Here is a 27606-nt window from a genome sequence, read left to right as displayed (position 1 = left end):
GATGTGTTTGGAAACCAATGTTTGAAGGGATAAAATCTGCTCTACAACTGAAGAAATGCAGATATTACTTGGTTAGCCTTTGGAAACCACGTATGTGAGCTGCATTTGATTCAAGACCTTTAGTCTTCACCCATTAAAGTAATTAATTCAGGACTTTGAGTCACAGGACAGAGGGTGGATCAGACACCTAGGTGGAGAGTAGTCGAGGGACTTTCTCAGTCTTGCCATAAAGGCGCTCTGGTTCTGTCCCACACTGCTATTGGTTTCCAATAGCAACACTAGCCCGCCAGTTTGGGACAGATCCCAAGAGAACTAAGAAATGGAAGAGTCTGTCAATAAAGAGGTAAACATGCATTCTAAGAGTTACCTAAAGGTGTTGTCTGTATTCAGGCTCAAAAAGTAACACTAATCTCCATTTTTCCCAGTCCACTTAGAGACAGGTGTTCTGGCTATCCAAGGAGTGACTTTGCTGAGAGTTACTATGTGTGGATTAGAACTTTTGATCAGGATAGAGTGAAAATCAGTATGTAGAGCCTCCAGGCTTGCAGTCCCCCGGGGACTTCCTTTTGTAAGTCAATAAACCCCAACTCATCATGGTAGCCTGCAAGGCCCTATGAGATCTGCCTCTTGCCCACCTCTCCAACGTCACAGCTTTCCACCCCCTCACCAGCCAACCACATTGCAGCTACTCCAGATCTTCATTCTGACCCTTGAAAACCCTTTACTTGCTGTTTCTTACCCCTGGAAAATTCTCCTGTCGGTTCTTCACAGAGCTACCTCTTTTCATTCTTCAGGTCTTCCCCAGACAGCCGTCCTGGATCCTCTGGATAGAGTCCAAGCCATACTTCCATCCCCCATCACTCTCAGTCCCACTGTCCTGGTTACTGACTTTGTAGCACTGATTACTGTCTGAATTCTTACTTGCTTCCTTCTATTCTTTCCCTCTTTTCAATAGAATGTAGGCTCCATGAGGGCCAGAATTTTTCTGTCTTATTCACCATTATATCACCAGCACATAAAATTGCTATTGGCATAGAAGAGGGACTCAAAAAATGTTTGTGGAGTGAAAGGATGGATGATGGATGGATTATGGATGGATGATTGTATGGATGGATGGACGGTTGGATGGATGGATAATGGATGATGGGATGAATGGATGGATGGATGGATGATAGAAAGATGACTGGATGGATGGATGGATGGATGGATGGATGGATGGATGGTTGGATGGTTGGATGGATGGACGGTGGTGGCGGTGGGTTAACAGGGAGAGAAAATTGAAAGAGTGAGCAGAGATCTCACTTCTCACTTTGTGTTTCTATAGTGGTGAGATTATGCAAAGATTCACTTTCTGTTTTTATTTTCAGAGTTTGAAAAAATGTTTTAAAGAAATTTGCAAAAAATGAGGATATGAAAATCATACTGAATTTAAAGGTTTCTCTCTCTTTCTCTCTCTTTTTTTTTTTTTTTGTGTGAATCAGAGGGCCTTTTAGACTTCTCAAAGAATCCATGAACACAGAGAAACAAAGGATATGGATTGAATTGATAATAGTAATGGTAATCACAAAATAACAACGATGATAATACTGGTTCATAGAAAGTGTTTAGGCAGGTCCCAGCACATGAGTAAAGCTTTGTAACTGTTGGTCACAATTTCACTCAATTCTCACAGCAACCCTAGGATGTTGATTCTATGATCAATCCATTCAGATCAGAATGTGGGGTTTAGAATGTGTCTAACTCGCCTAGAGCCACACAGTTACTAACGGGAGGATCCTGGATTCACTCCAGTGTGAAGTCAGACAGAAGTTGAATAAGGCACTGTACAATTAATTAATCAGTTAATAAGGCACTGCACAACTCCCATTACTTAGGCTGTGTAACACTGGGCAAGTTAACCTCTGTGCTTAGTTTTCACATCTGGAAAATGGGGCTAACAAACCTATTTCTGCTAGGTATTATCCAGACAAATGAGTCAGTTAATGCACGTAAAGCAACTGGAACAGTATTAAGCATACAGCAGCAATTTGGCAAATCTTAGTTACAATTTAATGATAATTATGATAATACTAATTAGCTCCTCAGTAATAAATAGGTACAGTACAATAAAAGAGGTAGTGCTGAGCACATAGCAAGAATTTCCTGACTCTAAGTTATAATTTAGTAATAATCATTATTAGAATAATAGTCATCTCTGCAATGTTCTATTTTGCTATTCTACTATTCTTACTACCACACAGAGAAGAATCCAAAAGAACTGATCATTTAAGCTGTGAGGTGGTCAGTTAAAGAGTAATTGACTGTTTTACCCAAAACCTTCCCACATATATCATTATCCAATGCTGACAGGGCAGCTAAAGAATGAAAGAAATGTGTAGAAATGACATCTCATGTCATAGAACACCCTCCTGACTGTTTGTCTAGATGCGGTAACTGAACGGCTGTCAGAAATCATTCCATAGGCCTTATCCCTGACTCACAATCGCTCTGTATCCCCTGGGATTTGATGCTAAATCTTTAGGAGTTTTGGTTTCAGTGAATAGGAAACCTTGATCCACACCCTTCATCCCATGATTCATCTCATCTCCTAGATTCCTTTTCTTCATGGGCTCAGTAGAAATAACATTGCCTACATCATTGGCACTATACAGAAATATGAACTGCATTTTTAGAGCAAGGATGCTCATTCTGCTAAAAATTCTAGGAGTCCAGGGCAGATCCTAATGTTTACTACCAAGAGGCATATCCTACTTTATGCATTATCATCTATTAAATTCTCAGCAAGCACAGATGGATCTAAAAGACTCGAAACATATTTTTTAGAGCATCACATTGTGTGTGACTTTAAATTTTCATAGAAAAGAAATATTCAGAAACCTAGGATTGCCTGGGAAGTTGAAGAATCAGTACAATAAACACACACACAATTTTACTAGCATCCTATCCATGTTTTAAAAGTACAACAAAGAAATGATCTGAACAAGCCAAGTCTAGTAAATATGGTTCATGAAATCATGAGGGACATCTTCTGGATCTGAGACCCTTCAGCTAGCCTACTCACTCCTGAGGTTTGAGTAAGAATTTCTACCAGCACATCACAATTTTCAGTTCTATGGAGATAAAAAATAAGTCAAAAACAGATTTTTGCCCTTGTAAAGTGGGAGTAGGGGCCAAGGAAAGAAGAGAAAAAGAAAGTAGAATTTTAGTGGAAGGCACCACATAGAAGTAAAAGAAGATCAGAGGAGGATTGGAGAAGGTGGGTAGGATGGGAGCACACAGAGACAGGGAATTTATAATCCAGAATTCCTGTGACAGATAGGACACAGATGTCGTTTGGTCTAATAATGGTTTTCTTTTTTTCTAGGCAGGCATACCAGACCATCATAGAGGTCTGGAACAAACACATGTAAAAATCTTTCCATTTGAGAGATACGGGGCACTAGAAGGTTCTGAAGGTGGTACAGTTTCCTTTATGAAGGAATGGACACTCATGCTCTCCTGGGCTGTCCTAGAGTTCAGAACCACTGACCATAAACACACATGAATTGAAGTAGAGACGATAGTGCTTAGATAATTCAAACAAAAAAGCCATCCACCTATGCATCAAGGATTGCAAAATCAATGGGAACTCCAGCTCTTCTCCCCGCTAGATATATAATCTTAAGCAAATTACTTCAACTCAATACACTTTAGTTGCCTTTTCTGGAAAATGAGAGCACGATGCCATCTTTGCAGGATGACTGGGATTATAATAGATAAATATTAAGCACTTATCATGGCTCTTCACAGAATAAAGGGAAATAAATAATTGATAGCTTTTATTATTATAATGATCATGATATTGTTATAAAATCAAGATTTAGTGACTCTGGACCATAGTCTTCTCTTCTATACAATTAGAGGGTGTAGCCCCATTTACAAAAGTACTTATAATTTTAATGTGTCCTCTGTGATTTCATTTTCACTTGCATGGCCTGAAAACTGCCTCTTTTTGCTTCTTTCTGAGTCATGAGTCTCCGATACATTGCTTTTGGACACCAGAATATTAGAGTAGCAGTCCTTCCACACACCCTGGGTCAGGCCATATCATCCCTGGGATCTTGGACTTATCTCAGCATTTCCTGATACTGCTCAGCTTCAGTATTACTAGTTGGTTTTTCCAGCTTGTCCCTCTTTTTAATTTTTGCTGTTGTTTTTGTGTTCCCACTGGCAGGGATTGACAAACTTTTTATGTGAAGGGTCAAATAGTAAATACTTCAGTCTTTGCAGGCTACAGTCTTGGTCGGAACTACTCAACTCTGGGGGCGCCTGGGTGGCTCAGTCGTTAAGCGTCTGCCTTCGGCTCAGGTCAGGATCCCAGGGTCCTGGGATCGAGCCCCGCATCGGGCTCCCTGCTCGGCGGGAAGCCTGCTTCTTCCTCTCCCACTCCCCTTCTTGTGTTCCCTCTCTCGCTGTGTCTCTCTCTGTGTCAAATAAATAAATAAAATTTAAAAAAAGAACTACTCAACTCTGCCATTTAGCACAAAGCAACCCTAGACAATATGTGAATGAATGGGTGTGGCTGTGTGCCAATAAAACTTTATCTATGGGCCCTGAATGTGAATTTCATACCATTTTCATGCGTGTGAAATATTATTACTCTTTTGATTTTTTGTCCAGCAACATAAAAACATAAAACCCAGTCTTGCAGTCCACTCAATGAGTAGCAGAAAGGATCTGGCCTGAGGATGGGCTATAGTTTTCCAACCCATTTTCCAGGGGAAGCTCCCAAAAAGAGATTTTCATCCTTTTCTCAAAGTCTTTCTGGAGAGCCCTTTGCTTGGTCCATGGCCACTCAGTCTCTCCTGCTAGGAAGAGTCCATACCTTCTGAGGATCCCAAGACCTTTGGATCCCCCTGCCCAACACGCTGAAGTAAGAACAAGCCCACTTACCACATGATCATGATCACTAATTTCATTACAATCTCATTCAAAATGTTGAAGAATTCCACCATCAGCTTGGCCTGCTCTCCCATCTTCCCCATGGCGATGCCAAAAGCAATGAAAAACCCTATCAGACCTGTTGGGTGAATCACATTACACAGAAGAACAGATTACAAAATATGTGTTTCTTCTCCCTCCTTCACCATTCCCGACGTAGGGAGTCACCGTCTCACCTGCCTGTTGCCCTGTGATTTAGGCATTCAATTTCACATGGAAAATACCTTTCTCCTGGATAATTACGGCATCCCTTAACATTTCCCACAAGAAGAAGTTGAACTGTCAGTGGTGTTAGTGCCTTGAAGAAAATGAATTCCGTTTCATTCCAAACTCAAAAGGACTCTCTTCTCTCTCCTCCTCACTTATGAAGTCATGGGTAAACAGATTCCATAGTACATAGATTAATGAAGGAAGGCTTGTTGGGACTTGGGGATTATCGTGCAAACTTTGGAGCCCACATTAGAACTGCAGAGACCAGTTAGCCAATAAAATCTCTGCCAGGGTTATGTCTAGGTTAGTTTGGTGTTATCCCAAATTCATGCATGGCTGGTATGTTTCACTGCAGGAAAATCCTGAGCATAAAAGTATTTTTCTACTGCTACATGCCTAACGTGAGAAGGAGGAACAATGTCGAAAAGTCAATTGGAAAGCAATGAGAAATCCAAAACAGTTGGGAAACCCCAACTGACCCAGTTCATTTGGATTTAACCTATTATTTATTAATTCCTCATCATTCTTTTCATGGTCAAAATGGTAAGAATGCTTCCTTTTTTACAGCATTTTTTTTTTTTTTGCAGTATCATAAAGGCAGAATATAGACTTTGTAACTTTCTAGCCCCTCAGCCCCATTCTCCCTTCACTTGACATCACTGGACTTCCATCTAAATCCAGCCCCACCACAGTCTCTAGGGTCAATCCTATCTCCAGGCTGGAAGGATGTGAGGAGCTCTGTCCCCATCAAACTGCACTAGGTCCTGAACCAGCTCCAATACCCAAACTTGGGTCTTATCTCTGTGTTGTCTTTGCCTCATTCCCTCCATCTGAGTACCTGTCCTGGAAAGCTGCTATATACTTTGGTTCCTCCAAGCTGGGCCTGGCTTCTCTCTCCCCAGAAGATCCTCTCCCCCTACCATTCCTTCCCATTCTTGCCCTCAGAGTCTCACCCCCAGCCTGAAGTCTCATGAGGCCCACCCAGGGACTGGGCCACTACATGGCTTACACACATCCCCATTATTGCCTGTCTAGATTTCTGATTACCAATCACTATGTGCCCCTACCCCACTCCTGACCCATGACTGCCAATCCGGGGACTCCAATTCTGACTACTTGCATGAACTGTCAATCAATGCTACTGTGCCCCTGGCCACAGGACCTTGCTTGCCCATCTGACATTTTCTCTGAAATGCAGTATGGCCCATCTTCTATACCCTCTCCTTCCTTCCTCTTCCCTACACCTGCCCTAACCCAGTTTGGCAGGCCTAATTGCCAGTCCTCTCTATTACATCCGGTTTCCTATTGGGTCTACTTATGGCTAGAGTCTTGAGTTATTCTGGGCAAATTATAGCATGATGATTTGATTCTCTTAGGGAGGAATTCTTTCTCTCTTAACCTCTAACTTTACCCTTTTCTTAGCTCCCCCAAAACCACTCACTTCCCCACACCAACTCAGATTGTACAACTATCCTTCACTGGACCCTCTCTCTCTTTGGCAAAAAGAACCCAGCACCTGCACTCAGGATTTTTAATCCCTGGTAGTGAATATTTCTCCTTTTCAGCTCTCAGCCAGAAAGACTGGCAAGTGCCTTACAAGTGAGTTATTGGCCATAGAGACAGAGGCTTAGTGAAAATTAGTGACCAGGGAAGAGTGGCCTAGCTCTGCCATCATGTATGGAACCAAATTCAGGCTATTCCCAAGCCCTACTCTCAAGCCCATGGAGAGGAGTTTGCTAGGTGTGTGGTGAGAAATAATCTGTGAACATTCTGGCTGAGAAGAGCTAGTATTACCTAGTTAATTCCATTTGGAGATTTTAAGAGAAAACTCTCAAGGTCTCAATGTCTCAAAAAGCTGGCATAAAAAAGATCCCCTTCCAGGGTCAGCAGCAGAAACTGGGCCACACCTATCACTATGAGAGAGACGTTGGAAGGAGCAAACTCTTCCAGGAATTGATTTAATGGTTGGGGTTAGTAGAGCTCAGAAGCAGTCTGGAGGTTACTGGGGAGAGAAATGAGTGCTTCAAGAAGGAGGCCAGAGCCAAAGTTTTATCTTCACTTATTGCAATACTTGACCATTGGGACTTTCCAAAGTGGGGGGAAAAAAAGCCACTTTCTCCACCCTTAGAAGACCAAGGGATTTGTACATGGGAAGTTTCTCAACAGTTTAACTTCCTTTGGCTTTCCAGAGCTCAATCTGCAGCTGCCCACCCATGTCCAGCTTCCATGTCATTTCCCCCTGTCAATGTTGCCTCACTACAATCACTTATTGGAACTGGGGCATTTTGCTTGAACAAAGCCCCCTTAGACTTGGTCATTGGGGCTGAGAGAGTAGTGAGCTGTGTTGAAACTCCCCAGTGTAGCCCAGGGTCAACATGACTTCCCAGAATCCACTAAGAATCTGGAAACGGACCATGGAAGTCTTCCGAATGATTCACCCCAAAGTTTTGGCCTCATTACTCATGGCCTTAACCTCCTCCAGAGTATGTAGAAGACTGTGGGTTCACTTTGACCATGGGGCTTCTGGGACAGAGTATGGTTGGGAAGGTCCTGAAAGGTTCACACATATCTGGGCAGTGGGCGAAGAGGGGTAGATCTGGGGTGGATGCTGAGGATATTTACAAGCTCTCCTCAGAGGAACTCACCCACTTTGTCCTCTCTCCTTCCCCTGTCACCACATACTGACTGTCAGCAGTATCTACTGATCTTCCATTGCCTGCCAAACCAGTCAGCTTATCTCCTCCCACCCTCTCACTTACTCAACCTGTTTCCTGCCAGGCCAAACTAAGAAGATCCCTCACTGAAGCTTCTGCTTTTCAGTGCCTCGACAATCCTTCTTCTCTGCCTCTCTCTCAACCATTCTGCATAAGGTAGGTGTCAGGTTATCCAGTTTAAAACAAACAAACAAACAGGATACCCAGTTAAAATGTGAATTTCAGATAAACAATGAATGTGTTTTATTTTAGTATAAGTATGTCCCGTGCAATATTTGGGACATACCCTACACTAAAAAAAAATCATTTGTTCATCTGGAATTCACCCTTAACTGGGCATCCAGTACTTTATCTGACAACCATACTAAGGAGACAAGGGAATTTGATCTCCTAGATGGCAAAGTGGAAGGACCATTGAGCTGATCCCCTTCTAACCAGCTCTCCTTCAAATCCTTAGAAATCTTGCTTGCAGGGATCAATCTATTTCTCCTGCCCAGCTTCCTTGTTTCTCCAAGCTTAGGGCCAAATGTCCTTCTTTCTTGTGTAGGGGACATCAGTGTAACAGTGGGTGTGGGCTCTGTTGGAGAGTGGCCCCAGGGAATGGATGGGGAGTAAACTGAGCAAACGGGAGTCACCCACATGATGGGAGTCTGCATCCTCTGCGGGCTGTTTTCTTATTGAGCTCCTCCGCTCTCCATCCACCTTGGATAGCGACCGTAGCTTGCACCAACAGAGCACGCAGCCTAGGCCACTGTGCCCCACAGGTGCAATCTCATTTAATACTCAGAATGATCTACAAGAGAAATGCAATCCATCCCCACTTTACAAATGAAGCTTGAGAAGTGGAGCAACTTGGCCATGGTCAGATCACCAGTGAGTGGTCCATAAAGGATCCAAACCTGGTCTACCTGCCGAGCCAAAGACCCAAAGCCATGGAAGGCTAGGAAGGCTCCATGCTAGGGGAAAAGGGCTCATCGGAATCCCCAAAAATTAAACAAGGTAATCTCCTTTGGATAAGCTCCTTTTTGGCACCAACACCAACACTTTACACTCCTGATAGCATTGTATTTGTTTAAAGACTGTGAAAGCCGGGGTGGGCTGCCCCTGTGCCTAGCACAGCATTAACACCCAAGGGCAGCTCAAAAATTAAAATAGAATAAAAGCTTAAAAAATGAAAAAATTGGATGTGTAATTTCACGAAATGGACAGAGAAAGAGACTTGCCAACACCACACAGAGAGTCAGGGAATGTGCCCAATGAATGTTAGTCCCCTCTCTTTTCCCATAACTGACCCCTTGCTGCCATGTCCCCTCGTGGTCCTGCTCGCTCTCTCCCTCTTCCTTAATCTCCCAACTACCTGTCTTCATGACCCTCAGATTGCTCTCTAGAGAGAGCCTCCTGCTCACCTACAGAACAGCAGCGACGGGTTTTCTGAGAAGGGAGGCAGGGCTGCTGAGGCGCCGAGAGGCAGGGAGGGCAGGCCATCATCCCCCCACTGAGGTGTACACCAGGTTGCCTACCTAAGACATTCATGCCGTCCTTGAACTCCAGGCCCTTCTTGATAACCACCTTCGCTTCCTCAGGTGCCTCCATCACAGTCTCGTTCAACAAGGAGATGACAGCATTGGTGGCATTGCCCTCCTCATCTGACGGAGGTGCCACCAAGACTTTCTTGGTCACCGTTTGTATCTAATGGAGTGGGGGGAAACAGAAACATGAGAGGCTTGGTCGCCCAAAGCCTAGCCACTATCACGTTTTTAAAAGTTCCCAGTATGTTAACAAAATAATTAAGAAATGTCAAAACAAGGTTACAAAAGTTGGGGAATATTTGATATGTCTGTGTTTAACAAAGTGATGTTTTATTGCATAAATACAGTGGGAAACGATTGTCCTCATCACATGATAATTACAGGATTTATAACTTTCGTTTGTAATGTAGTGTGATCCAGTAACAGGACACAAACTTCAAGGTGGGGGACAGACATCTACTCCTTATATTCCTATGACGGTAGCCCTGCATCTTGGAGACAACATCCAGCATCCAACATGGAGGCTCTTCATAATTGTGAAACCAGTTGGATGACCCTTCTTGCCTCTTGGGAGGGGCCCAGGATCTGGTCAAGAGTAGGAGAGTGAGGGTCTTCGCAGGGATCAGGTGATGCCTCATGGTCCACCTGTTTTGCTCCTTCCTGCCTGGTACCTGTCTGGCAGGTAGGCAGAGTGTTCACAGACCGATTCTCATTTGGGCTCCTTCCAGAGTCATGTTCTGCTGGACATCTCCATCCGGTCACCAGATGTACTAGACGCCAACAGCTGCCATGACAGGGATGTTGGCTTATATTTCAGATCAAAGTGTAAGGAGAGAAGACCCCCACTCCTTCTAGGCAGTGATGCCAAGCCTTGCTCAATGTTTCCCAAGCATCTCTGTGCAAATGGCCCTCAAGAAACTCTCATGCTATTCCTCGACATCTGTGACACCCATTTTATTTTTAAAGGTGCCAGGCACCCTGCAAGCACAGTGCTGTGAAAATTCACATCAGAGCCCAGAGAAACAATACCTCCAAGGGCATTAAAATAGAACTCATGCAGAATCCTAGAATGTCAGTGCTGGTATGTAGTAGGCAACGGATGGCTGAACCCTGAATAGATATGGAAGAAGAGGGGAACTCAAATGACTTGTCAATCAACATAGAGCTCTTGGCAGGGCTGGGACTTGAACTCAGAGGGCCTGAGTACCACTGAATTCTTCCACTCCCTAGGCTCCATGGATCCAATCCACTGTGGCTGAGCCTAACAGTGAGCAATGCCAAACTGGCCAGCTATCCAAAGTGGGAGAGAAGGAGGAGGTGCTCTGTTTTAACCTGACCACCTGCACCTGTGCAGGGAGGGAAGAAGCTCAGGCTGAGTGTGCAAGGGGAGAACAGGAAGCTCATGGCCCTCTTGGTCTGCACAACATTGGCATGAAGAAAGAACACAGGAATGATCAGAAGGGAAGCTTCTGTGAGCAACAGAGTCACGTTCCCAGGGGAAATGGGAGGACTAGAAGCCAGCTGTGGACCTGTCCTGGGAATGCTAAAGAAGCCAAGGCTTGAGTTCAAAAGACTAATGGCCATGGTGGTAAATAAATGGTGGCTCTCAGGATCAGGTGGGCAGCCAGGTGCTTCATGTTTGACATCTATCATCTCTTCTGTCAACCATAGCCCCTCAAGGCTCACATGGCTAACTAACTGCAGGGCAGACAGCTAGCTAGTTGCTGAAGCAGGATTCAAAATGAGTAATGTTTGACTCCAAAATCAGCTTCCAAACAGCACGGGCCAATGGCTTAAGTTGCAGGCAAGTTGATAGGGATACTGGAACACAGGCCTGGTTTCTGCCTGAATTCTTGATCCAAGCCTATTTGGGTTGGACAATGCCATCTAGGTGCCAACTCCAGTCTACCCGAGTCCAAGCCACCAGGGTCTCTCACCTTAGAACCTGCAAAAGCCTGCTCACTGCCATTCCCACCCCACTTCTAGTCTACCTGCAAACGTCAGGTATGTCTAGCTACCCAGAGCTCTGTCTGCATTCAGAAAATAGAAAAACAGTTGTCTCCCTGCCTAAAACTCTCTTAGAGTAAGTACCCGAGTCTGACCCTTACCTACCTACCTGGTCCTGCCTGAGCTGGGCTTTGCTTCCCCCAGCTCACTCTACCTCCCACACATTGGCCTTCCTTCTCTCTGGAGGCACCTCCGTTTGGCAGGCTCCGCCCCCAGTCCTCAGCAGGCTCCGCCCCCAGTCTTCCACCCAGCTCAGCCCTTCCCTCACTGTTTCAGCTCAGGCGTCTCTCCCAGTTACTGCAGAGCCCATCGTCCTGCCTCCAGCGCTCAGAGCGCACTTATCTTAACTTTTTAAATAGCTTGTGTATTTACCTGATGTTTGTTCTGGTCTGTGTCCCCCACCCCCTGAATGTAAGTTCCACTGAGCAGGGACCCAGACGGTCTCATTGCCTGTGGTGTCCTGTGCACCACAGACAGCCTGGCACCCAAGAGGTGCTCAAAAATACAGAATGGACGAGCAAACACAAATCACTGGATTCGCCGGAAGAGAAGACCCATGTGATCCCTATCACTGGGTTTGATGGCATGTGGTCAGGCCACACCTTACAGCCCGTTGCTCTCCTGGAAACCTCAGCCTGGTTCACCTCCCTGCTCTGTAAGACACGGGGCCTACCGCCTGGGGAAAGGCAGCCTTTGCTCTGGGGACGTACACTTTCCTCTTTCCATCCCTGTGTCTAACCCTGGTCATGAAGTGTGCCCCCCACCCCCACCCCCAGCCAAGACAGGCTTCTTCTTGTCACGTTCAGCTGCATCCCAAGGGCATGGAAGGCACCTCCTGGGCACCCTTTCTCTCTGGTAATGCGATGTCACCGTACAAGGATTCCCTCTCTCTGAGCCATCTTCAAGGTCCCCCTGAGCCCATGGATTGCTCCTAGTTTAAGACCCCTTTCCTCTAGGCTGCCTGGAGTCCAGCTTAAGGAATCCGCATGCTCCCTTACCCTGAGCAGCTGGGTAAGGCTCAGGTCATGATCTCACGATCGTGAGATGGAGCCACGTGTCAGTCCCCCCTCTCAGCGTGGGAGTCTGCTTTAGATTCCCTTTCCCTCTCCCTCTGCCCCTCCTGCTCCTGTTCTCTATCTCTCGCTCTCTAAAATAAATAAATAAATCTTTTTTAAAAAAGTAAGATTCTGGGATGCCTGGGTGGCTCATTTGGTTGAGCGTCTGCCTTCGGCTTAGGTCATGGTCCCGGGGTCCTAGGATCGAGCCCCGCATCGGGCTCCCTGCTCCTCGGGAAGCCTGCTTCTCCCTCTCCCACTCTCCCTGCTTGTGTTCCCTCTCTCGCTGTGTCTCTCTCTGTCAAATAAATAAATAAAATCTTTAAAAATAAATAAATAAATAAAAATAAGATTCTACACAATTTTTCCTGATTGTCCTAACTCAAAGGGACAATGACACTGGGCTTCGCTGGGGGACTAAGGGTTCACGCCTCATGAATGTTGCCAGCAGAGGGGTGGGTCCAGGGTGGGGGCGGGGCAGGGCAGGGAATGGCTCAGCCCCCAGTGGCCCCGCCGTGGGTAGCTCCATGCCGAGACTGCCTTTTGACCAGACAGGTCACCGAGGGTGAGCATGGCGACACATGTGTGAGCACGGCTCACCGCAGACCAGAGCAACGGCTCCAGGTGCCTGCCTGCTTCAGTCCTGCCTCGCTGACTGGGATGAAGGGGTCTCCTTGTATGGAGCATGGGCACAACGGGGCCCAAGAAGGAGGCCCTGATCCCCCCATCCCCATTTCCACAGCTACACTTCCAGAGTGCTCTTTTCAAAATGTTAACAGTAGACTGGACTCCCGGTTGTGTCCATCTCCCCAGAGCAGGCAAATGCATCTTTAAAAGTGGGCTGGCAAGGGGGGCAAGCACGCTCTACTGAGGGAGCAGCAGGAAGCACCCCTCCCCGGCCTGCTGCTCTTCCCTCCCCAACCAACCTCCCCGGCTGAAATGGTTTCCTTTATTTTTGTTATTATTATTTTTTCATTGGAGCCTTTTTGTTTTGCTCTTTATTATTTTTTATTTTTTTTTATTTTTATTTTTTTATTGAAGTATAGCTGACCCACAAGATTACATTAATTTCAGGCATACAACATAGTGATCGGACAAGTTGATACATTATGCCCTGCTCAGCCCAAGTGAAGCTGCCCTCCGTCTCCACCCAATACTACTACAGTAGCATTGACTATATTCCCTCCGCTGTACCTTTCCTCCCTGTGACTTGCTCATCCCATCACCGGAAGCTGTGTCTCCCACCCCCCTTTGCTTGTTTTGTCCATCCCCCACCCCCTTCCATCTGCCAACCATCAGTTTGTTCTCTGTATTTATAAGACTGCTTCTGCTTTTTGTTTGTTTATTGTTTATTCATTTGTCCTGGTTTTTAGGTTGCATCTACAAGTGAAATCATATGGTATTTGTCTTTCTCTGACTGACTGATTTCACTTAACATCATACCCTCTGGGTCCAACCATGTTGTTGTAAATGGTGAGATCTTACTCTTTTTGATGGCTGAGTAATATTCCATTGTGTATATATACACAGTATATATACACAAGTATATAAGTATATATACACTTACACACACACACATCTTCTTTATCCATGAAACGCTTTTCTTTAACATGACTCCGTGCTATAAGGGCCAGCAAAGTGGCACTGGAAATCAGAGAACATATCCTAACCCAGAGTCATTCGGGCTCAGCAATGGTTGGCAACAGCATTTTGGGGGCAGCTGGGAATGCAAACTTTTCCTCCAGGCAGCCTGTTTCCTAAGTTCGTTCTTCTGTGATGCCCTGCAAATGGCTGGAGCAGGTTCTTTGGTTCTAGGTGACTTCCTACCCGGACTAATGGGAACTGGAGTATATTCTAACCTAACGACCTTGGGTCTAGACAACAGGCTGGTGAGTAGGGCCTCAGCAGCTCTCTCAGTGGTTCCACTCATTAGAATCATCCATTTTTTAAAATCATAAGGCTTTAAAAAATTGATCTGCCTGTATGCAGTTGGTAGGAGTGTACATTAATACAAACTTTTGTAGAGCCATTTTGCAACATCCAGCAAATCTGAAATACAAAACTCTTTGGGAAGACATTAGCGTCCAAGAATTTATTTTTTAGATATACTACACAATCATGAAAAGAGAGAGAGATGATGCCGGAGCCCTGTTAAATGAAAAACAAGTGCAACGTGGTATGTGTAATGCAATACCCCTTGGGTTGAACTTTTTTCTTTTTTTAAGATTATGCACACATGCGGGGCAGTTGGTTGAGTGTCTGACTCTTGGTTTGGGCTCAGGTCATGATCTCAGGGTTGTGAGATTGAGCCCCACATCAGGCTCTGAGCTGAGCACAGAGTCTGCTGGGGTCTCTCTCCCCCTCTGCCCCTCCCCATGCTCACACACTCTCTCCTGCTCTCTCTCTCGCTCTAAAATAAATAAATAAATAAATCTTTAAAAAAAGATCATGCACACATGCATACTATATATGTGGAAGGAAACAAAATTCCCAACATGACTAGTTCTAGGGAAGGGAAGTGAGGACTTGACTCCTTAGGTGCATCTACACTGTTTAAACTTTTTACAACCCTCATGTATTACTTCCACAATTTGAAAATACCCACTCCCTGGGCCCACACTAGACATTCTGATTCTGTAGGGCATGTGTATTTTTTAAATCTACCCCATGAGGTTTTGCTATGCTACCACTACTGAGACCCCCTGGGCACTCTAGAGGGTTGTGGGCAAAAGTGATAAAAATGTGCCCTTGGACAGCACACAGAGGGGAACCAAAAAATAAGGAAAGAGGTAACAGGGGGGAAAAAAAAAAGGCAAGAAAGGGGAATCCCAGAGCAAAGAGATGCTAAGTGAGCTGGAAAAAAAAAAGAAGGAAGGTTAATAACGAAAAAACAAAAACAAAACAAAAAAAACCCACGACTTTAATCCCCAAATCCTGCTCCAAATCATCTCATACAAGCTTGAGAGAGATAATTAAATATAAGAAAACTGCTCCCCAGGGCTGGTTCACTGAAACACTCTCCAAGTTATTATCCTGATAACTTAGGAGGCTGGAGGGCAAGAGCATAGGAACTTTGGGTTACCTGTTGAAAACAGGCTTGGACCAGGTTTTCAGGAAAGAGATTTCGAATAAGGTCCAGGAAGGCATCCAGGCTGGACACTTCATCATTCTTCTTCCCGGGCCCCAGCTGCTTCTTGAGTTTGGGGTTCCCCGGGTGGATAGCCAAGACCAGGATGACCCCCAGCACGGCAGCAATGATGGTTGTAGACATGTAATAGACCATGGCTCTTGTGCCTAAGCGCCCACTGGCTTTAGCATCCAGGCCCGACAACCCTGGATTGAAAAGACATTGGAAGGATTAATCCTGTGATGTCTCCATTAACTGCGCATCTCTGCATACCTATAACATGGCTTTGTATTACTCAGATGCATTCATGGTTGATTAAACCTCCTCCTACTAAAGATTTCAATCCTACAGTTTACAGTTCTATTTTTTTTTTTTAGATTCTAGAGAACTGGGGAGAGTTGACGATCTCTTGTTCAAAGTTTATAAACCTGATCTCGCTTGTTCAGAGTTTATAAACTGATCGGTGACTAGTTTTCATCAGTCCGCAATAGTGAGTTCAAGTTGAATATATTCCATTTTTAATTCTGAGATGATGTCCTTCCCACTTATTTGGTATTAAGATATCCTTTCTTTATGAAGTTTTGGTGCTAGTACCTGCTGGTTTCTACTTTTTTTTTTTTTTAATGTCCTCAATTAAAAAATGAGAAGCCAGTAGGTCTGGTGATTGATATCAAGAGTCTAGCATAGTGATCTAGCACAGCCCTCATTCCTCCGAGGTGAAGCATGGTGAAGACCCACATTTTCCAACCTAGTGCAGACACTAGAGAACACAAAGGTGGGACTTTGTCTATACTCTGGGAGGTCCTGTGATTGTTAAAGGAAATTCCAAGCCAAGTCACAAAAACTCCTACCTTCACTGGGTTTTTTCCCAGTTGTTTCTTCAATTTTTCTACTTCCTGGTTTCAGTTTCTGCTTTTACTAGACAGAGACATTGTAGCACTTGCTGTGGGGGAGGAAGTCATTGTTGTAAGCTTTCCTGAATTGAGCTGACCCATATATGAGCCACTTCTCCTTACCTAAAGTCGGATTCTGGCCAACAGATGCTCAGTTTCCTGGCCAGTTTGCCCAGTCTAAGGACTGTTAAGCAGGCATGGAGAACATTTTCTCTGGTTTGCAAAGGAGCCTTTAAGGTGAAAGTACAGTGTCGCTCAGTCTGGGGCTGAATGATGAGACCTTGCATTCACCAGGCTCACTGGTTGACCAGAGATGAGACTCTAGAACAACCTGGCTTAGCATCTGAATCTCTTGATGTTTCCAGAGCCTCACTTCCTTTATAAGGGGGACAGTTCAGAGGGACGGCTTTCTTAAGGTCACCCCGATGGCACCCAAATATCAATCAAAGCTTAGCTTTCATCCTTAACTCAGAGTTCAGTCTCTAAACTACATCAATTTATACCCTATTTGAGCAATATCATTTGGTAAGGAAAAAACTGCCAGTATAAGCCCATAGAAGCAAAAATATTCTTTCAAATAAAACAATTCTTTCAGCCCAAAACAAGTGAACATGATCTACACATTAAGGGAGCTTTTCTTCCAAAAACCTCAAAGGGTTTCATATCTAGGCTTTATTTTATTTTTCATACCCACTTCCCTCTATACCCAGTTAAATAGTTAAGAGAAAATTTCCTTTTCTACCTGTTACTTTTATTTATCAGTATCTGAACAAAGTATAACTTGGAAAATGAGAAAAGTATACATTCAAAATTAAAATCTCTATCGTTTATCATCATTTTTAACATGTGTTTCCTTTTCATCTTTTATTGCTAGACAGACAGATGGTCAGAGTGACCAACAGATGCAATACTTTTTTTAGGATTGATAATCCCCATTTGAAAGACAGGACAACCAAGGCTCTGAAAGAAAATGACACAGACAATCACATTCATTCATTCAACCAGATTGAGATTCGATGGTCAGTCCACAAACCAGAGCAAGAGTATGATCTGGGCCAGGCTCCAGAGAGGTGGTCTCACCTGTGATTAAGCTGGAGATGATGAGAGGGAGGATGAGCATTTTTAGCATCCTCATGAGTATGTCCCCTGGGAAGGCTATTAACATGACCACATCAGGGTGGAGAGGAGATGCCAAGCGAAGAAGCCCTCCACACACTGCCCCCAGGATGACACCTAGAAGGGAGAGGGGGAAATATCTGAATTTCTGTTTTGCCTGAGTCAAATGAATAGCTCTAGAGGTTCAGTGACATGACCTTTCTCATACCTCCCCATTATTGGATGATGAATAACATGTAACGAAAATACCATTGGATAAGTAAAGTTGATTTTAATGACTGGTGAGAGAATATTGGTGTACCTCCAACTAGTCTAACAAGCAACTCTGGGAGGGTCAAGGAGAGCCTTCTCAAGGCTTTATGAGGAAGATATATGGTGACTTGACTAACTTCTTTGAGGATACTGTTCACTTGTACCGTCAGAGATCGTCAGCAGAAATAATCCATAGTACCAAATATTGCTTCCTACCCCCCAGCCTAGGCCTGGCCAGTGGCAAGGCGCTTAATGTATTTCTTCCCTTTCTAACTGAGGAACATTTGATTTACCAAGCTAGTGTGAGTTTCCTTTTTCTTTCTATTTTCTTTGGCTCCCAACAATTTCCCCATGGCTCATTCTCAAGAAGTTTTGTCCTTGACTTCTATGTTCTCTTACATAATCTTGAGACTTGCTTTTGTGGGAGACTTTTATGGGAGATTAGGGGGCGTCTCTAAAAGTATGTAATTTGGGAGGAAACAATTTGGGCAGAGTTGCTGGCAGGAGCCTTTCACTTTGCATCCTCGGGGATTCCACAAGACAAACTGGATATCAGCAAACAGGCAGCCAACATAAAAGATTCTTTTATGAAACCACAAATCAGGTCATAGCACCACTGGCTGAGAGGAAGGGCAGAAGTTCCTAGGTCCGTGGGCTATGGTGTTAACTCCAGGGATGTGCAGGGAGGGCTGTGGCCAAAAGCCTGATCTTTTTTTACTTCTACAAGAGAAAAACATACTTCTTGATGACCTACGATGAGTGAAATTTCTTTATTCCAAAGGAAGCTTCGGAAACCCCTACCACACCTCTGTCTTCTTTCACTAAGTAAACTGAACTGTGGCAAGCCCGCAGTTCTGACCCTGGTCCACTGACGTCCAAGATGACGGACTCAAAGGAGGAGAAGCCAGGGAGCTGAGTGGGGAAAGGGTTGGAGGTGAGGAGTTGTTCATTGCTCCTTTGTGTTGCCTAAGAGAGAGCTGAAGAAAAAGAGGGCTCAAGAGAGGAAATGGTGTGGTTGTCATTACAAGACCCTGCAATTTGCCCCATTTCCAATAAACCCTGGTTGAAAAGCTAAGACCAAGATTGTGTCATCAGTCACACCAAAGGACAACCACAGCCTGGGCGAGGTCTGAAGCAGAGGAATCAGACTTTGGAGATGGAGCCAGAGCAGATCAAGGCTTCGGAACAAGCCTCTTCCACCCTGACCTCATTAGCTAATGTGCTAAGCTAATCGAAGGTAATGAGGTGTTTGTAGGCTAGACCTCTGGAGCCCTCTTAGTGGGGTTTTCAGCACCTGCTGCCTTTATCTTCAGGCAGGTATTCCTCTAAATGTGGTATGCCGACCATCTGCTTAGGAATCACCTAGAAGTTTTGTTAGGATGCAGATTCCAAGACCTCACTGCAGATGGCCCAAGCTCTCCATGTGCAGGGCCAGGAATCTGCACGTTAACACACTCACAGGAAGTTGTAAGAACGACTAGAATCCCAAGGAAGAAAATGCATGGCTGGGGCAGGTGAGGGGAAGATTTATCATCAAGGCAGCCATGCCTGGGCAAAGGAGGCCTTAGGGAGGACACAAGGCTTCCTTCCAGTGGGAGGGCTGGCTGTGAGACCCAGCTTCCCCAAAGAGCCAGGAGAGAGCCAGGGAGGAGGGGCGGCACCTGTCACCTACCGAACACGGTTAGCGTGAGCAGGAGATTCTTCCCCAGCTTGTCACACAGACGCAAGCCTAGATGCCGCTGCTTCGGTTCCTCTGAGCTGAGATGGCTGTCATGCATTCGTACCTCCACCTGCTTGGGCATGTTGTTGGCACTGCAATAGGAGCACAAGGAGTGGTTAGGGCCTGCTGGGTGCCGCCCAGATATAGTCGGAGGCGCTCAGGCAAGAGCAGATGAAACAGGCTTCCCCCAGGCACAGCGGGGTATCTGGAACCACTGGTAGGAAAATAAAAACCAGAGCAACTCAGGGTACTCTGAATTCCAGTTTATCTGTAAGCAGGACACCAGGACACACTGAACATCCATGTGCCAGGCACGTCTATCCCTACCATCTTGGATCATCATGGTAAAGATCGGGATGCCTGGGTGGCTCAGTCATTAAGCGTCTGCCTTCAGCTCAGGTCATGACCCCAGGGTCCTGGGATGGAGCCCTGCATCGGGCTCCCTGCTCAGCGGGGAGTCTGATTCTCCCTCTCCCTCTGTCCCTCCTCTTCTCTATCTCTCTGTCTCAAATAAATAAAGTCTTAAAAAAAAAAACAAAAAGGCATACCACAAGGAGTGGTGAGGTTTTTCCCTAAGAGTTGCCTACCATGGTAACTCTGGAAGGCAGGAATCCCTGCCCCGTCTTCCAGAAAGTAAACTTGCTCAGGGTCACAAGGCTAAAAGAAATGGAGATATAAACCCAGATATGTCTGCCTCTAAAACCTGAGCTCTTTCATTCTTGTATCAATGGCAAAACGGTGACGTCTGAATGACCTAAGGTCAGAAGAGTCATGACCTAAGTCATGCTACATTAAAATGCCTCTGAGCTCAAGTTTTCCCCATCCTGGTCATAGAAAAGTCATAAATGTGGGTAGGCCAAGCTTTGCCTCTCTTTTGGAAAGGATGGTTTACCTAGTTTGTTTGTTTTTTTTTAATTCAATCTACTGTGGTTTTTAAAAGGTCATTTGCATTATCCGGACTCTGTTAAGCTGCCCGAGTCATGCCCCTCAGCGTCAAAGAAGGATGGCTTTAAGAAGCACATCATCACCTTCATCCCTCAATACAGCCTAGCCCTTTTCCAGATAAACCCCATGGGAACCCAAGCTGTGGGGAGAGTCTGCAGTGAAACCCTTGTTGGGGTAATACGTATACCACCTCTTTGTCCAACTTTGCCATTTGCCAGGCCAGTAAGATTTCAAATTTAAGCTCGGAGATTGACATAAAAGGCCTTTTTTTTTTTTTTTTTTTTACTTTGACAACTTAAGACACTTTTGTTAGCTGCCATTTCCAATCACCATCATGTGATTACAAATTTTTTGCAGTCTTTAACACCAAGAAAGACAGGTCACAGTCTCCGAATAAATGGCAACGCCTTCAAGATGGGAGGGTGTTAACCTTACCCAGACTTTCTCGCCACAGACTGGAAAAGCCTTCTTTGGAACCAGTATCAATCTGCAGGCCAGTGGTTTGGAATCACTGGTTATAATAGAAATAGTGTGGGTTTTGGAAAGAGGGAACCTGGGATTCAAATCATGCCTCCATCACTTGCTAGCTGCGTGGTATGTAGAAAGAAGGCCTTGATGCCTCGCTCATGGAAATGAACGTGATAACGTGTGTTCGCGGCCTGGCATGAGACCTTTGCAGGTGGTGCCTTCATGCAGGGAGCACGGAGACACGCAGTCTTCATCAAGTTTGTGACAAGGGTGACATGGAACTCAGGGGACCTACCTATTTGCACCACCGTTCCAACAAGACACCAAGCTTAGCTTCCAGAGTCCCAGATTGAAGACCAGGGACCCAAACACAACTACTTACTTTTTCGTAACAGGCTGCTTAATACACTTGCTACCAAAATCCTATGAAATTAAGAATGATGTTTCATGGTCTGGTTAGAATACCCAACTGAAAATATTACTCCAAAATATAAGCATCTTGGTCTCCCCTTAGTGACCTAATTATCTACTCATCTGGTTTGTTTTGGGGCAACCCCTGACTAGCTGATAATGTGTGTGGCTGATGATCACTCAGACTGTCTAAAAAGAAAGTAGGACAGGCCTGCTCGCAGCAAGCAGATGAGGGCCAATCTGGTCAGCAAGCAACAAACCCCACTTCCTCTAATCACCAAGCAAGACAGACAGGAAGGCTCTTTGGACGACACAACAGGGGAAAATGATCAAAATGATCTTTTTTAACAAGGATAGACCACAAGTCAATGTTTCCATTGGGATCTTTTGATATTTTTAAACACGTCTCCAGCCAGTCATCTGAAGCTCTAAACCAAGAAATGGCCAAAAAAGGGAGGCCATGTGTGTCTCTGAATTAGAGAAGGGATCTCTCAGGCAGCCTTTGTTATCGCTTGGCATCCCCTTGAGATTGTAATCCCCTGCCTTCTGCTTCATTTGAAGCCATTTCGCCACCGAAGTTAGACTCGGGCCCATGGTTGGTATTTAAGTGAGACTAACAAGTATTTACACCAAACGTTCTGGAAAGTTCCACAGGATAGAATGAAAGTGTCAGGTATCAAAACAGTCATGTCAAAGTGAAAACACACAGATACTAGGTACACGCGTACACAGTCCAGCAGTGTGCTTGGGGGCCTGCGGAGCACGATGCTTGGTTTGATTTTCAGGCCATGACAAAATGTCCCTGCAACCCCAAATCAAAAGCCACATCAAAGCAACAGCACCAAAAGGCCATGAATCCACATGTATTTATTGAGAGGATTTCTGTGACTTCCTCAGCCCCCCTTGAAATGAAACAAATGCTCCCAGACTCATAGGAGTCCATGATATCTGCACATAGAGAATGATTTGTAAAGTACATCAGGATCCCAGCCTGCATCTAGGAACCCTAAGAACTCTTGGTAAAGATCCCACACCAGTCTAAATGATCACTGCATCACCAGAACACAAGGAGAGCCTGAAACAGGGAATACTGCAGAAGACAACATTATATCATATTACAGAACAACACAGAGCTGTTTCTAAGCCTTAAATAGCGTCAGAATATTTTAAGTGAGATTACACACATACACAGCTATATGAATGCTGGTTACTGAATGCACATAGTAACCGCGGTAATCACAAGGATACCTCCTACTTACTGAGTGCTCTATATGTCAGCTGTTCTACTCAGAAAAGAGTAAAGTACAATCCTTGCTCTTCAGGAGTTCGTAAGGGGAAACAGAAAGCACACTGTACGGCACTTGTCTGCTTTACATGTGGGCCACGGTCAAGCTCTGCAGGGCATGCTATGCAAATGGGAAGAATGGCACCTAACCTTGCTTTGGGGAAGAAGAGTGGTCAAGAAAGGCTCCCAGGAGGGCTGATACCAGAGTTACATCTTAAAGAAGGGATTTAATGCAAATGTCTGCATCCGCCACCAGTCCGAGAACCCTGGGAGAGCAGGGCTGTGATCTTTCACACCTGGCTCCAAGTGCTGGATGAATGTTTGCCTGAAGAAATTAGGAATTAGAAAGCAACTACAAAGGGCACCTTGCTTTCTCCTGGGAACAAGGCCCTTTTATGGATAGACCGGTAGCATACCGCTTCAGCAAGCCTCTTTCCAGTCTTGCATTTAGTCCACAGATTTCTACTGGACACATAGAAACATAGCACATTGTTTAAGGTGCTAAAGACACCACAATAAACAGAGCGGGCAAAGCCCTTGCTCTCACAGAGTGCACATTTTAGTGCAAGAACCAATAAACGGACACATGTATCTCAAGTGGAGATACATTCAGGCAGGAGGAGGAGGACGCGTGGGGAGGAGGCGTGCTATTCTCCATCAACTGGCTGGGGAAGGCTTCTGTGACAAAGGGACACTAGAACAAAAACCTGCAGGGAATGAGGGGTCTCCTAAATTCATGATGCAGTTTGCCCGGGTCAACGGAATATATACACTTTGGAAACCGGTCTATCCAAACTAGAGCCTGAAGCTCCCACCAGATGCAACTCCAGGCATCTACGTGCTGGGTTTTAGCACAGGCACTGAGTCAAATGAAGGCCAAACCAGAAACCAGTAACACTGCACCCTATTACCATTGCGAATATGACAGGAGTGTCAGCTGTCCCTGCTGAAAGCAGAGACAGGTGAGCTGGACCACGGAGGAAGGCTAAGGTTACAAGAGCCTACACCTTTGCTATCCTGGCAAGACCCGACAGGGGCAAGCTCACTGGATAAACACAGTAAGTTATCGCAAGTGTGTGCCCTTGGTCCCTTACCAATCCTCCCTCCCTACAGCCTGTGGCAGTCCACACAGAACCAAGCAAGAAGGAATTTAAAAGCCCAGGTGTTTCCTGCGATGAAGAATTCCTCGTATCAGTGAGGTCATCTGATACATGTCCTTCTCTGATTGCTTATTTCGCTCAGCATAACACCCTCCAGTTCCATCCACGTCGTTGCAAATGGCAAGATTTCAATTTTTTGATGGCTGCGTAATATTCCAGTGTGTGTGTGTGTGTGTGTGTGTGTGTATACACACCACATCTTCTTTATCCATTCATCTGTTGATGGACATTTTGGCTCTTTCCATAGTTTGGCTATTGTGGACATTGCTGCTATAGTAAGACTGAGGAGTCACAGACCTGTACCTCTGAAACAAATAATATATGTTAAAAAAAAAAAAAGAAGAAGAAGATAGCAGGAAGGGAAAAACGAAGGGGGGGAAATCGGAGGAGGAGACGAACCATGAGAGACTATGGACTCTGAGAAACAAACTGAGGGTTCTAGAGGGGAGCGGGGTAGGAGGATGGGTTAGCCTGGTGATGGGTATTAAAGAAGGCACGTTCTGCATGGAGCACTGGGTGTTATACGCAAACAATGAATCGTGGAACACTACATCAAAAACAAATGATGTAATGTGTGGTGACTAACATAACATAATAAAATTTCTTAAAAAAGAAATTTAAAAAAATACAATAAATAAAAGCCCAGGTGTGCCTTGGTTAGCCCAAATCCATCCAGCCTGACGCTGGCCAACACCGCTGACCACCTCTGTTTTTATTCGAGTGCCCTGGATGGAAGATTTAGCAAGACAATTCCTTAATATTGGACGTTTCTGTAAACCACCACTGCTGGATCGCTCCCCATGGCCCCACAAAGTAAGGCCATGTGATGGGACAGCTGTTTGGATAACTGGAAACTGGAAGAATGAGCCTGTAATTTCCTTCAGCCTTAACTTCACTGAATGAGGTCAATGGCTGTTCATTTTGCTGTCACTGCCCCGTTCCCTCTCACGCAAATCCGCGAGAGCTGTCTCACCAGTGAGCTCAGCTTATCGCACAAGACTTCCTCTGTGGCCCAAAAGGGAACATGTAATAGGGCTGGTGCTGAGCTTTAAGCTCTTCTCAGAACCTGCTTTTCATTAGCATTCGATTTCCCACACTCCGCCAAGAGCCTCTAAGAATAGGCTCATTAGATATGGGGTCGGATTCGGCTCTCCTGCCTGCACACTTCCCTGTTGCTGCATCTGGCACCACACTCTTCCTCCTCCACTGGCTCGGTGAGATGACAACAGAACATTCCCCAGGGAACCCAAAAGCAACTGACGTGTTTTGGCCTGGAGGCTGTGAGAGCTACAAGGGGCATCACCAAGCAGCCCTCTGCTGCCCAAGGCCAAGGGCCTGAGGGGACAATGCCCAGGAATTGCCCTAATGGGGGATCCTAGGTCAGACCCTCAAAAACAGAAATAGAGCCTGCTGAGGGGCTTTCTCCTCAGGTGGTTGGCATGTTTGGAAAACAACGCTGAAAATGCTGGGGCTATCAGCTCTGAGCACGGAGCACCACGACATGGTGATTATAGCTGTGATTGCCCCACATCTGGGATTTCCCCGGCTCCCTAAAGAACATCAGCTTTGCTATGAAAGGGACTGGAACTCTAAGACAGTGGGGGCATTTCCAGCCCGCCAGTGCCTCCACCCTCACTAGGTCCTGTAAGAACTGCTGGAACAGGGTCAAGGATGCTCACTGACCAAGAAGTCAGACTCTCTCTAAAAGCCACTGTGTCCTCAAAGACCTCGTGAATGAAACGAAAGGTTTACAACCCCAAATCTCCCTCAGCCCCTTCTTCTGTTGATCTTTGGGCTGCTGTGTGAACCACTTTAGACTTCACAAACAATATTCCTTTTCTATGGCCTTTTTTCCTGGACATCCAGAGGTCTGGCTAAAGAACATGGTTTACAGTTTTCCCAAATCATGACAGGATTGGACCTGCAGACAAAATGAAATGGGAAGTCAGGCAGTCTGGGTTCTAACTCCAGGCCTGTTGCTACCTGGTTGTGTTAGAAATAGCATGGGGGATAAAATAGATATAAAGCTACTTGCCTAAGATCAATAGACAGGAGATAAAGCAGTATGGAATAATGAAAACAAACTCAGTGTAAGATACCAATAGGGTTTAGGTATCATTTTTGGCTGATTTTTTTGGGGGGGGGCGGTGGTCCCAGGCTCTTAATCTGTAAAATAAGAGGGTTGAATTAGAAATTCTTTAATGTTCTAAGATTCTGTGATTCTTTGGGGGGAGGGAGAGGATCTTCACCACCCTCAGTAGCCTCCATTTTTGGTCATTCAGGACTGAAGAAGCTTAGAGTTTACCAAGGGATGAATCATTTCATCGACCAACCATGAGGGGACAGCCCAAATGCTTCATGTCTGTCCCCACAGGGAGGGGCAGACATGTGACTGAGAGACAAGAGACACATCAATAATAAAAACAGCCACCATTGCTTTATGTTTCCCTTACCTCCATGTTTCCCTTTCCAAAAACATGTTTTTGTAGAACTACTAATGCTACCACAAATCAGGCATCTTCTTAATCCCCTATCCCCCCTCGACCAGGTCTCAGTTTAGATTTCTGAGGTGGGCAGGTCAATGCCACAGGAATGGAGTCAAACAGATGGACTGGCATTGGAACCAGCCAATTGCCAAATTCATCCCTAACTTATTAAGAGACCACCTATATCATTCACAGTCAACTCGCGTGGAATTGGAGATTCATTCACACACAGAAACATTCAGGATGAGAAACTGCAGGAAAGGAGTCATTTCTTCATACCATTTCCCAAACTATTGGGCCCCCACTGGTTATGCCATGAATGACAAAAATAGAGCCAGCTGGGGCTTTTGGGTATCCTCACACAAGGAGCAAGGAAGAAGTTATAGGAGACAGAATTCTGAAGAGGTAAATTGAAACAACATCCATTTTTCCCAGAAAGAGAAGTTAAAACACCAGCCACCAACTGATTAGCAGCTACCAAAAGGTGACTTGATGGAATACAATTACATAATTCCATGGCCATGGGGTTCTTGGTTAAAATCTCCTTTCCCTGCCATGCCTGGGACAAGGCATTGCTTTCTTGGACAACAACACCCAACTCACTGGTTCAGTGTAGAGCTTCAATGTGATAATACTGGGCACCTGGGTGGCTCAGTTGGTTAAGTGACTGCTTCCGGCTCAGGTCATGATCCTGGAGTCCCGGGATCGAGTCCCGCATTGGGCTCCCTGCTTGGCAGGGGGTCTGCTTCTCCCTCTGACCCTCCCCCCTCTCATGTGCTCTCTCTCATTCTCTCTCTCTCAAATAAATAAATAAATCTTAAAAAAAAATGTGATAATACCTAGGAAAGCACCACAGAGAATGTAACATGTAACTGATATTCAGTGTTAGTTCCCCTTCTTTGTCTTAAATGCCTAAAATGGTGCAAAATGACCATTAAGACGGTTTCTTTACAGTTAAGTTCTAGCGAGTTGAGTTTCGGTGACAAATGGTACTTGCGCTTTTTATGAAAAGGAAGTCCCAGAAGAGCCAGAGTGGGTGGGGGCCTGGAAAGTTCCCACTCGGTAAGCGTCTACACTGTAGAATGTCTGGACAACCTCTCAAAGAACATCAGGAATACAGTCTTAAGTATAAAACCTCTGGACCTTTGTGATATCCTCTTAAGGTTAGGGACTTAAGCCGGCCTCAACACAACAGATTTGCCCATTTCCAGAAAGGTGCACCACCCAAAACAGACATAAGATGCCAAG

The 27606-nt window shown here is 45.2% G+C and overlaps 1 protein-coding gene across 1 annotated transcript in view; it reads right to left on the bottom strand.

Moving 5' to 3' along the window:
• Positions 1 to 19691, bottom strand: part of SLC1A2 (solute carrier family 1 member 2) — a 49124-nt gene extending 29433 nt beyond the window's left edge. Inside the window, exons 1-5 of the mRNA XM_021684742.1 lie at positions 19556 to 19691; positions 17596 to 17748; positions 15578 to 15828; positions 9425 to 9593; positions 4933 to 5059 (exon numbers count right to left, since the gene is read on the bottom strand). Of these exons, the coding sequence (XP_021540417.1) occupies positions 4933 to 5059; positions 9425 to 9593; positions 15578 to 15828; positions 17596 to 17748; positions 19556 to 19685 (830 nt within the window). The 5' untranslated portion in view covers positions 19686 to 19691. The remainder of the gene's footprint in view (positions 1 to 4932; positions 5060 to 9424; positions 9594 to 15577; positions 15829 to 17595; positions 17749 to 19555) is intronic.
• Positions 19692 to 27606: the final 7915 nt, after the last annotated feature.

The sequence above is a fragment of the Neomonachus schauinslandi genome, chromosome 11, assembly GCF_002201575.2.
Source record: "Neomonachus schauinslandi chromosome 11, ASM220157v2, whole genome shotgun sequence".
Lineage (NCBI taxonomy): Eukaryota > Metazoa > Chordata > Mammalia > Carnivora > Phocidae > Neomonachus > Neomonachus schauinslandi.
The sequence above is the reverse complement of the archived record's forward strand: the minus strand, read 5'-3'. Positions and strand labels throughout refer to the sequence as shown.